This window comes from Pogoniulus pusillus, chromosome 40, assembly GCF_015220805.1.
Source record: "Pogoniulus pusillus isolate bPogPus1 chromosome 40, bPogPus1.pri, whole genome shotgun sequence".
In the NCBI taxonomy this organism is placed as follows: Eukaryota; Metazoa; Chordata; class Aves; order Piciformes; family Lybiidae; genus Pogoniulus; species Pogoniulus pusillus.
In genome coordinates, this window is record NC_087303.1 from 2,272,794 (window position 1) to 2,284,214 (window position 11,421).

At 57.5% G+C, this 11,421-nt stretch overlaps 1 protein-coding gene and 1 non-coding gene across 2 annotated transcripts; both read left to right on the top strand.

The window, feature by feature from the left end:
- The first annotated feature begins 946 nt into the window (after positions 1-946).
- On the top strand, positions 947-1,020 carry TRNAN-GUU (transfer RNA asparagine (anticodon GUU)). Its single transcript has one exon. It is a non-coding gene; the product is annotated as a tRNA-Asn (tRNA).
- A 1,031-nt stretch (positions 1,021-2,051) lies between these two features.
- PSMB3 (proteasome 20S subunit beta 3) lies at positions 2,052-7,660 on the top strand. Its single transcript, XM_064174532.1, has 6 exons — positions 2,052-2,206; positions 2,600-2,784; positions 3,892-3,999; positions 5,276-5,453; positions 6,745-6,839; positions 7,534-7,660. The coding sequence occupies exons 1-6, from the start codon at positions 2,204-2,206 to the stop codon at positions 7,580-7,582; spliced, it is 618 nt and encodes a 205-aa protein (XP_064030602.1). The 5' UTR covers positions 2,052-2,203; the 3' UTR covers positions 7,583-7,660.
- The last annotated feature ends 3,761 nt before the right edge of the window (positions 7,661-11,421 follow it).

Below are 11,421 nucleotides of genomic sequence, written 5' to 3' on the forward strand. Positions count from 1 at the left end.
GGAAAAAGGCAGGAAAAAAGGAGGAAGGAAAAAGGAGGAAGGAAAAAGGAAAAAGGAAAAAGGAAAGAGGAAAGGAAAGGAAAGGAAAGGAGAGGAGAGGAAAGGAAAGGAGAGGAGAGGAAAGGAAAGGAGAGGAAAGGAAAGGAAAGGAGAGGAAAGGAGAGGAAAGGAGAGGAAAGGAGAGGAAAGGAGAGGAAAGGAGAGGAAAGGAGAGGAAAGGAGAGGAAAGGAGAGGAAAGGAGAGGAAAGGAGAGGAAAGGAGAGGAAAGGAAAGGAAAGGAGAGGAAAGGAAAGGAAAGGAAAGGAAAGGAAAGGAAAGGAAAGGAAAGGAAAGGAAAGGAAAGGAAAGGAAAGGAAAGGAAAGGAAAGGAAAGGAAAGGAAAGGAAAGGAAAGGAAAGGAAAGGAAAGGAAAGGAAAGGAAAGGAAAGGAAAGGAAAGGAAAGGAAAGGAAAGGAAAGGAAAGGAAAGGAAAGGAAAGGAAAGGAAGAAGGAAAATAAGAAAAAAGGAAAGAGGGAAAGGAAAAAGACAGGAAAAAAAGGAGGGAGGAAAAGGAAAAAGGAAAGGAAGTAGGAAAAGGGAAAAACAAAATGAGAGAAGAAATGGGAAAAAATCAGGGAAAAAACCAAGGCAAGAGGAAAAGGAAAACGGAAAGGAAGGAGGGCAGGGGGTCCTGGTGCCAGCCCAGTGCCCCAGCACCAGTGCCCAGTGCCAATAACTATCCCAGTTTCCTGATGCCCAGCTCCAATGCTCCGACATCCCAACGCCCCTACAGGTGCCCGCGCCCAGTGTCACCGTGCCTGGCGCCAGTGTCGGTGTCCCAGTGCCCATACCGGTGCCCGCGCCTAGTGCCGGCGCTCCGGTGCGGACTCCCGGTGGCGGCAGGCGCGGCCCTGACGCTGCTGCTGCGGATGAGTGCGGCAGCCGCAGCGCTCCTGCCCGACGCGGTCTCTGTGGCGCAATCGGTTAGCGCGTTCGGCTGTTAACCGAAAGGTTGGTGGTTCGAGCCCACCCAGGGACGCCGCCGCCTCCTTTTGCTCCCCTTTTCTCTTCCTCGCTTGCTGCTTTTTCATCCTTCCCTCCCCGAGTTTCCAAGGCCTGGCCGTGACAGCGTCCCGCGAAGGCCAGGGCGGCGGGGGGGGACAGGCCGTGCCCCCACCCGCGGCCTCTTGCATGCCCCTCCAGCTGTGGCGTGCACTTGTGTACGCATCCAGCTGTGACAGGCCCCCTTGCGTGCCCCTCCACCTGTGACATGCCCCTCTGTGCATATCCAGCTGTGCTCTGTCCCTTGTCTGCACACCCAGCTGTGCCACAGCCCTGCACCCACGTCCAGCTGTGCTCTGCCCCTCAATGCACATCCAGATGTGCCCTGCCCCTCAAGCACACCCAGCTGTGCCATAGCCCTGTACCCACAGCCAGCTGTGCCCTGCTCCTCAATGCACATCCAGATGTGCCCTGCCCCTTGTCTGCAAACCCAGCTGTGCCACAGCCCTGCACCCACAGCCAGCTGTGCCCTGCCCCTCAATGCACATCCAGATGTGCCCTGCCCCTTGTCTGTGCACCCAGCTATGCCATAGCCCTGTACCCACAGCCAGCTGTACCATAGCCCTGCACCCACTTCCAGCTGTGCCCTGCCCCTCAATGCACATCCAGATGTGCCCTGCCCCTTGCCTGCACACCCAGCTGTGCCATAGCTCTGTACCCACAGCCAGCTGTGCCCTGCCCCTTGTCTGCACACCCAGCTGTGCCCTGCCCCTCAATACACATCCAGCTGTGCCCTGCCCTTGTGCGCACACCCAGCTGTGCCCTGCCCCTCAAGCACATCCAGCTGTGCCGTGACCCCCCCGCCCCGGTTCACATCCAGCTGCTCCCCAAGCCAGATCCAGCTGCGCTTGACCCCGCCCCTTGTAGCCCCGCCCCCCCCCGCCCCGCCCCTCGCCCCGCCGCCGCCCCATCATGCCCCGCGCGCCATGACTCTTCACTTTTCCTCCCCCTCTTCCCTCGCCACGGCCGCAGCCAATCAGCTCCTCCCCGCGGGGCGCTGACTGGCCAATAGGGAGCGCCGGTTCGCCGAGCCCACCAATGGGCAGAGGCGGGGGGCGGGCGCAGCGGCGCGGCGGGGCCGTGTGCGGGCGGAGCGGCGGCGGCGGCGGCGGGGACCCGGCGGAGACTGCGCTACCGGCGGAGACTGCGCTACCGGCACCATGGTGAGCGCCGGCACCCGGCCCGGGGCGGGAGGGCATCGGGGAGCTGAGCTGAGCGGCAGGGCGAGCCCCGCGGAGGGGGAGGAGGAGGAGGAGGAGGGTGGGCTGGAGGCCTTCCTTGCCGTGCCGCCGCCGCCGCCGCCGCCGCCGCCGCCGCCGCCGCCGCGGGTCTCCCTCTCCAACCGGCCCGCGGCCCTCAGCCCCCGACAATGGGAACGTTAAAAGCGAAACGGCGGCGAAGGAAGAGCGGTTCCGGCGTACTCCCGGCGAGCAGAGCCAGGCGGAGGGAAGCAGCCAGGGGCAGGAGGCTGCTGCGGGTCCCCCCCCGGGGGGCTCCGCGGGAGCTGCGCCCCGAGCCGCGGCCCCGGCGGTAGCTGCTGCCCTGCTCTCTTCCAGTCTATTATGAGCTATAACGGCGGGGCCGTCATGGCCATGAAGGGCAAGAACTGCGTGGCCATCGCCTCGGACCGGCGGTTCGGCATCCAGGCGCAGCTGGTGACCACCGACTTCCAGAAGATCTTCCCGATGGGAGAGCGGTTGTACATCGGTCTGGCGGGGCTGGCCACCGACGTGCAGACCGTGTGAGTGAGCCTCCCCCCCGGCCCTGCCTGCCTGCGCACCCCTGGCGCGGGAGCTGCGCGCAATGGCTTGGGTGGGAAGGGATTTAAAAGCTCCTCCGGTGCCAACCTCCCCTGCCGTAGGCAGGGACACCTCCCGCCGGCCCCGGGATGCTCAAGGCTTCGTCCCAACCTGGCCTTGAAAGCCTCCAGGGAAGGGGGGGGAAGCAGTTCCAGTGGCTCCCTGGTGCTAAAAGTCCCAAGGGGCAGCTCGGGCTGAGGGTTAATGCTGCTCCTTCGCGGGGAGGGTGCAGTAGCTGGGGCCCAGCACTGCTTTTCCTTCTTCTCCCTTCCCCGGGGGGGTTTGAAGTGAGCCTGGATGGGGGATCTAAGATTGCATCACCGCTGAGGGGCTGACAACCTCGGGTAGCAAAGGAGCTGCAGCCCCTGCCTGCCTCGGGAGCTGCAGTAGGAGAGCTGAGGGTGGAAGGGAAAGGAAGCTGCAGATGCTGCTGCTGCTGCTTCTGCTGCTGCTGCTTCTGCTTCTGCTGCTTCTGCTTCTGCTGCTGCTGCTTCTGCTGCTTCTGCTTCTTCTGCTGCTGCTTCTGCTGCTGCTGCTTCTGCTGCTGCTTCTGCTGCTGCTTCTGCTGCTGCTTCTGCTGCTGCTGCTTCTGCTGCTGCTGCTTCTGCTGCTGCTGCTGCTGCTGCTGCTGCTTCTGCTTCTGCTGCTTCTGCTGCTGCTGCTGCTTCTGCTTCTGCTGCTGCTTCTGCTTCTGCTGCTGCTGCTTCTGCTGCTGCTGCTTCTGCTGCTGCTGCTTCTGCTGCTGCTGCTTCTGCTGCTTCTGCTTCTGCTGCTTCTGCTGCTGCTGCTTCTGCTGCTGCTGCTTCTGCTGCTTCTGCTGCTGCTGCTTCTGCTGCTGCTGCTTCTTCTGCTGCTGCTTCTTCTGCTGCTGCTTCTGCTGCTGCTGCTTCTGCTGCTGCTGCTGCTTCTGCTGCTGCTGCTGCTTCTGCTGCTGCTGCTGCTTCTGCTGCTGCTGCTGCTTCTGCTGCTGCTGCTGCTTCTGCTGCTGCTTCTTCTGCTGCTGCTGCTTCTGCTGCTGCTGCTTTAATGCTACTTCTCCTCTCTTGCAGTGCCCAGAGGTTGAAGTTCAGGCTGAACCTGTACGAGCTGAAGGAAGGGAGGCAGATCAAACCCCAGACCTTCATGAGCATGGTGTCCAACCTGCTGTATGAGAGAAGGTAACTGTCAGGCAGCAGGAGGTGGTCCCCCCGGGGGGAAGGCTGCAGCCTCTGCAGGTGGGAGGCTGGGGAGGGCTCCTCTGCTTGTGCTGGAGGTGTTGGAGGAGCATCTGGAGCTGGCACCTCAGGGCATGGTGTTGGGTTGATGGTTGGACTTGGAAGGCTTTGCCAACCAAACCAGTTCTGATTCTGCCCTTGTGATGTGGCAAAAGGAGACCTCAGTCTCAGTGAGTCTGGAGTGTGGTTAAAGTGACCCTGGAGCAGCACAGGTTTGCTCTGGCTGCCAGGCTAAAACCATCTCTGGCTGCTTCTAAGCTGCCCTGAAGGTTTCCCCACCAGCAGCAGCCAGAGATTTCCTTGCACATAGGTTCCTAGAGTGGGTTGGGTTGGAAAGGACCTTCAGGATCATCCAGTTCCAACCTCCCTGCCACGGGCAGGGACACCTCCCACCAGCACAGGCTGCTCAAAGCCTCATCCAGCCTGGCCTTGAACTCCTCCAGGCAGGAGACATCCACAGCCTCCCTGGGCAACCTGTGCCAGGGTCTCCCAACCCTCACTCTCAAGAATGTCTTCCTCATCTCCACTCTCACTCTGCTCTCCTCAAGCTTCAGTCCATTCCCTCTCATCCTGGCACTCCCAGACCTTGTCCAAAGTCCCTCCACAGCTCTCCTGCAGCTCCTTCAGGCTGCTCTGAGGTCCCCCTGGAGCCTCTCTCTGCTTTTCTCAAGCCTAAAGCCACTCAGGCAGCAGCAGAGCAGGCAGCAGAGCAACCTTCTCCTGCTCAATTCCTCCTCCTCTCCCCTCCACACCCCAAGAGGCTGCTCTGAGGTCCCCCTGGAGCCTCACTCTGCCCTCCTCAAGCCTAAAGCCACTCAGGCAGCAGCAGAGCAGGCAGCAGAGCAACCTTCTCCTGCTCAGTTCCTCCTCCTCTCCCCTCCACACCCCCAAGGGATAAAAAGTGCTCCTGAAATCTACCTTAAGAGTTGCTCCCAGGATGAGCAGGTTGAGCTCCAGCAGCCTCTGTGCTGGGCACCACCATATGCTGCTGCTCTCCAGAGGTCAATTAAAGGCAGAGCAGAGCAGGCAAGTGTTGGAAAGGCCAAAATCCAACCTGGATGAGGCAACCTTGGGCAACCTGTGCCAGTGTCTCACCTGTGCCAGTGTCTCACCTGTGCCAGTGTCTGCCCTGTGCCAGCGTCTGCCCACCCTCAGTGTCCAGAGTTTCCATGGGACCTCTGAGGGTGGTTAGGACTCTCTGTGCTGCTCTTGCCCACAGGTTTGGACCTTACTACACAGAACCAGTGATTGCTGGGCTGGATCCCATCACCCATGAACCTTTCATCTGCTCCCTGGACCTGATTGGCTGCCCCATGGTCACCGACGACTTCGTGGTCAGCGGCACCTGCTCCGAGCAGATGTATGGCATGTGTGAGTCCCTCTGGGAGCCTGATATGGTGAGTGAGGAAGGCAGCTCCAGCTCTTCTCCTGCCTTTCAGCCTCCTGCTGCTCTTTGCTGGACTTGGGGGATGAGAAGTTTGAGCTTTTGGAGCTTCTCAAAGGAGCTCAGCAGAGCAGAGAGGCTGCGGCGCAGGGTGGTGAGATGAGAGAGGTGCACATGGGGGAGAGGATTGGTGCCAGGGAGCAGGATCATGGGGATCAGGGAATGGGTTAGGTTGGAAGGGGACCTCAAGGATCAGCCAGTTCCAAGCCCTCTGTGCCATGGGCAGGGACACTTCCCACTAGAAGAGGTTGCTCACAGGTCCTGAACACCTCCAGGGAGGTTGTGGAGCACTGAAGCACCCAATGTGATCTTTGATCACATTGGGTGCTTCAGTGCTCCACAACCTCCCTGGGCAACCTGTGCCAGGGTCTCACTCACCCTCAACCTGTGCCAGGGTCTCACTCACCCTCAACCTGTGCCAGTGTCCCCCCACCCTCAATCTGTGCCAGGCTCTCAACACCCTCACTGCCAAGAACCCTTTCTTCGCATCCAGTTTCAATCTCCCCTCTGCCACTCCAAACCCATTCCTCCTCCTCCTCCTCCTCCTGTCATTCCAAGCCCTTATCAACAGTCCCTCCCCAGCCCTCCTGGAGCTCCCTTCAGATCCTGCAAGGCCACTCCAAGGGCTCCTGGAAGCCTTCTTCAGGCTGCACAGCCCCAACTCTCTCAGCCTGTGCTCACAGCAGAGCTGCTGCAGCCCTTTCAGCATCTTGGTGGCCTCCTCTGGATCAGGAGGGAGGGGACAGGCTCTGCTCACTGCTCCCTGGGACAGGACAAGCAGCAATGGATGGAAGCTGCAGCACAGGAGGTTCCAGCTCAGCACAAGGAGGAACTTCTTGCCTGGAAGGCTCCCAGAGCCCTGGAAGAGGTTGTGGAGTCTCCTTCTGTGGAGCCTTTCCAGGCCTGTCTGGATGTGTTCCTGTGTGCCCTGAGCTAGCTTGGATGGTCCTGCTCTGGCAGGGGGGGTTTGGACTCGATCTCTTTGGGTCCCTTCCAACCCCTGGCACCCTGTGAGCTCCAAATCCTTCCTGTGCTGGGGGGTTCCAGAGCTGCAGCTGTGTTCCAGCAGAGCAGAGAGGCAGAATCCCCTCCCTTGCCCTTCTGCCCACGCTGCTGGCGACGCAGCCCAGGGTCTGCTTGGCATCTTGGCTGAGCCTTTGGGGTTGAACAGAGGCACTTGGCACAAACTCTGATTGCTCAAGGCTTGGGTTTTGCCACCACTGAAGCACTTTTCTGCTCCCCAGGAACCTGATCACCTCTTTGAAACCATCTCCCAGGCCATGCTGAACGCAGTGGACAGAGATGCCCTGTCCGGGATGGGAGTGGTGGTGCACATCATGTAAGTGCTGCTCTCTCCTCCTGTGCCCCAGGCTGTGTGCCCCAGCCAGCCCCAGGCACTGTGCCCCAGCCAGCCCCAGGCTCTGTGCCCCTGTCAGCCCCAGGCACTGTGCCCCTGTCAGCCCCAGGCACTGTGCCCCAGCCAGCCCCAGGCACTGTGCCCCAGCCAGCCCCAGGCACTGTGCCCCAGCCAGCCCCAGGCACTGTGCCCCAGCCAGCCCCAGGCACTGTGCCCCTGTCAGCCCCAGGCTGTGTGCCCCTGTCAGCCCCAGGCACTGTGCCCCAGCCAGCCCCAGGCTGTGTGCCCCAGCCAGCCCCAGGCTGTGTGCCCCTGTCAGCCCCAGGCTCTGTGCCCCACTCAGCCCCAGGCTGGAATGGGTTGCCCAGGGAGGTGGTTGAGGCCCCATGGCTGGAGGTGTTTGAGGCCAGGCTGGCTGAGGCTGTGTGCAGCCTGCTCTAGGGTAGGGTGTCCCTGGGCATGGCAGGGGGAGGTTGGCACTGCCTGCTCCCTGTGCTCCCTTCCAACCCTGCCTGATTCTATGACTCTAACCCTGTCCCCAAGTGCCATGGCCACAGCTTTCCAGACCACCTCCAGGGATGGGGACTCCACCACCTCCCTGGGCAGCCTGTGCCAATGCCTCAGGTGCTGCTGTTAAGCCCAGGTCTATTTCATCCTCTTCTCTCTCTCCCTCTAGTGAAAAAGACAAAATCACCACCAGGACCCTGAAGGCTCGAATGGATTAGCCCCAGGGCAGCTCAACCTCTTCACTCCCCAGCCTGCTTGGACCTCTTTTTTTAAATAAAACTCTCTGTTGTTGTGAATTTTTCCTCTCCTGCACTCTGAGCACTGCCAGGAACTTCTCCTCCTGCCCAGGGCTTGCAGGAGCAGCTCAGGTGTGCTGTGCTAGCAGAGCTGTCACAGAAGGGGAGGAGGCAGCTACAGGCAGCAATGAGCTCTGCCCTGAGCCTCCTCTGCTGCAGGCTGCACCCCCCCAGCTCCCTCAGCCTCTCCTCACAGGGCTGTGCTCCAGGCCCCTCCCCAGCCTTGCTGCCCTGCTCTGGGCACCTGCCAGCACCTCAGCAGCTCTCTGCAATGGAGGAGCCCAGAGCTGGACACAGCACTCCAGGGGTGGCCTGAGCAGTGCTGAGCACAGGGGCACAAGAACCTCCCTGCTCCTGCTGCCCACACTGCTCCTCAGCCAGCCCAGGCTGCCATTGGCTCTGCTGCCCACCTGGGCACTGCTGCCTCCTCTGCAGCTCCTCTCTCCCAGCACCCCCAGGGCCCTCTCTGCCTGCCTGCTCTCAGCCACTCTGGGTTGGTGGTGGTGCTGGTGTGGGGGTGGTGGTGGTGGCTGCTTTATGATGTTGTTTTGGGGTGTGGGGGGTAGGGAAGGTGGCTTGGTGATGTTTTGGAGTGGGGTGGGGAAGGTTTAGAGCTGTTTAAAGAGGCCCCAAAGCTGTACACAAAGTTTTCGACTTTTATTTCCTTTGCTTTGCTTTGCTTTTCTCTCTGCTTGGAGACTTCACCTTTGTCACATGCATGCATTTCAAAACAGTTAACAGTGTCTCAAACTGCTCCTAGCAAACAGACAGCAACCAAAAAAAAGAACCACAGAGGACTTCAAATTCCCATTGGGAGAAAAAAAACAACAGTGGGAGGAGAAAACAACCAAAAAAAAACCCTCCCAAGCCCTAAAATGTTCTTTTCTCCCCCTCCTTTTAAATGATTTTTGTGTTTGTCCTTTAAGCTTTGATTTCATTGATTCCCATTTGGTCTTTTTCCTCAGTCTTGTTGAGCAGCTCTGCCCCTGCCACCCCTTCCCCCCCCCACCAAGAGGCTTGCTGGGGGTGAGTCTCTGCAGCCACAACTTGCTCTGAGCAAGGTGAAAAGCAGCAGGAGAGGATGGGTGAGCAGCAGGTGGGTTCTAAAGAGGGTTGCCAGCACCAGGGGGTGGTTTCTGAGAGCAAGGGAATTAGGGAGGGGGAGCTGATTTGGGGTAGAGGAGGAATGGGTCTGTAGGAAGAGGGGAAGGTGACAAAGTGAACCTGAGCTGGGGGGGGAGGGGGGGTTAAGACACAGAAAAAGGGAGAGAAGAGTTTTGGTGTTGGATGTGTCTCAGCCTGGTGGCACAAAAGCAAGCTGAGGATGAACACGAAGTGGCCTCTGAATGGTTTGTGTCAGCTGCAGGGGAGGCAGCAGTGAAGGCTGGAGAGGAGCTGCAGGTTTAAATGGAAGCATTTAAGGCTCTCAGGAATAAAAACCTCATTGCCCTTCCCTCCCCATCCTACCTTTTAGCCCTGCTTGGGTTTAAACCAGTTTCAAGCTGAGCAGTTTCAGAGGTACAAGTTGGATCCCCAAAAAGGGAGGAGAACAAAACCAGATCATAAAAGCTGCAGGTCTAAATGGAAGCATTTAAGGCTCTCAGGAATTAAACCTCATTGCCCTTCCCTTCCTATTCCTACCTCTGAGCCCTTCTTGGGTCCAAATCCATTCCAAGCTGAACAGTTTCAGAGGTACAAGTTGGATCCTCAAAAAGAGAGGACAAAACTCAACCAGGTCATACAAGCTGCAGGCTTAAATGGAAGCATTTAAGGCTCTCAGGATTAAAACCTCATTGCCCTTCCCTCCCCATCCCTGCCTTTGAGCCCTGATTGGGTTTAAACCAGTTTCAAGCTGAGCAGTTTCAGAGGTACAATTTGGTTCCCCAAAAGGAGGAGGAGGAGAAAACTCAACCAGGTCATACAAGCTGCAGGCTTAAATGGAAGCATTTAAGGCTCTCAGGAATAAAACCTCATTGCCCTTCCCTTCCTATTCCTACCTCTGAGCCCTTCTTGGGTCCAAATCCATTCCAAGCTAAGCAGTTTCAGAGGTACAAGTTGGATCCTCAAAAAGAGAGGACAAAACTCAACCAGGTCATACAAGCTGCAGGCTTAAATGGAAGCTTTTAACATTGATAGGAATAAAACCTCATTGCCTTTTCCTCCCTATCCCTACCTCTGAGCCCTTCTTGGGTCCAAATCCATTCCAAGCTGAGCAGTTTCAGAGGTACAAGTTGGATCCCCAAAAGGAGGAGGGCAAAACTCAACCAGGTCATACAAGCTGCAGGCTTAAATGGAAGCATTTAAGGCTCTCAGGAATAAAACCTCATTGCCCTTCCCTCCCCATCCCTACCTTTTAGCCCTGCTTGGGTTTAAACCCAAGTTTCAAGCTAAGCAGTTTCAGAGGTACAATTTGGTTCCCCAAAAGGAGGAGGAGGAGAAAACTCAACCAGGTCATACAAGCTGCAGGCTTAAATGGAAGCATTTAAGGCTCTCAGGAATAAAACCTCATTGCCCTTCCCTTCCTATTCCTACCTCTGAGCCCTTCTTGGGTCCAAATCCATTCCAAGCTAAGCAGTTTCAGAGGTACAAGTTGGATCCCCAAAAGGAGGAGGGCAAAACTCAACCAGGTCATACAAGGTGCAGGCTTAAATGGAAGCATTTAAGGCTCTCAGGAATTAAACCTCATTGCCCTTCCCTCCCCATCCCTGCCTTTTAGCCCTCCTTGGGTTTAAACCAGCTGAGCAGTTGCAGGGGTACAAGTTGGACCTCCAAAAGGTCCCTCAAAACAGAAGGACCAATCTCAAGCAGACCACAAAAAGCTGCAGATTGAAATGGAAGCTTTTAAGGCTCTCAGGAAGAAAACCCTCAAGGGGTTGTGTGTGTGAGGGGGTGGGAGGTTGGGGGCTGTGTGCTGTAAAACCTCCTCCTTGCAAGCCAACTCTGAGGTGCTTCTTGTTTGGCAGAGCAAAGCAACCCAAGACAATGCCCACACGACTCAGCCTGATGCTAACCCAAGTCCTGCCCTTGGCTCAACGTTCTCAGAGCTGCATTTGCTTTGTGGCTTTTCCAGCTGCATGCCTTAAGACAGGAGAGCCTTCAGCCTCCCCAGGCAGTGATGTGTTAATCCTCCCTCCCCCTCCCCAACCCAACAAGACCAAGACTACAGTGGCAGAAGAAATTTTTGTCCCACATCAAAAGGGATGACCCCAAAATAAAAGAGATTCATATCCCTTAAAGCCCCTGAAATAGTCCTTTGCTGATTCCTCCTCTTGCCAACTGGGCTGAAATCTTTACCCCCCACCTCCCCTCCCTCCTTCCTTCTTTCTATCCCTCCTTCCCCTTCTTTCTATCCCTCCCTCCTTCTCTATCCCTCCCTCCTTCCCCTTCTTTCTATCCCTCCCTCCTTCCCCTTCTATCCCTCCCTCCTTCTCCTTCTTTCTATCCCTCCCTCCTTCCCCTTCTTTCTATCCCTCCCTCCTTCTCTTTCTATCCCTCCCTCCTTCTCTATCCCTCCCTCCTTCCCCTTCTATCCCTCCCTCCTTCTCCTTCTCTATCCCTCCCTCCTTCCCCTTCTATCCCTCCCTCCTTCCCCTTTCTATCCCTCCCTCCTTCTCTTTCTATCCCTCCCTCCTTCTCCTTCTATCCCTCCCTCCTCTTTCTTTCTACCCCTCCCTCCTTCTCTTTCTATCCCTCCCTCCTTCCCCTTCTTTCTACCCCTCCCTCCTTCTCTTTCTATCCCTCCCTCCTTCTCTTTCTATCCC

What these genes read in the sequence shown, in the direction of transcription:
- PSMB3 (XM_064174532.1), top strand. An exon ending in AACCTGCTGTATGAGAGAAG is followed by an intron (nt 4,000 to 5,275) that starts GTAACTGTCAGG and finishes TCTTGCCCACAG; the next exon opens with GTTTGGACCTTACTACACAG. An exon ending in CCCTCTGGGAGCCTGATATG is followed by an intron (nt 5,454 to 6,744) that starts GTGAGTGAGGAA and finishes TCTGCTCCCCAG; the next exon opens with GAACCTGATCACCTCTTTGA.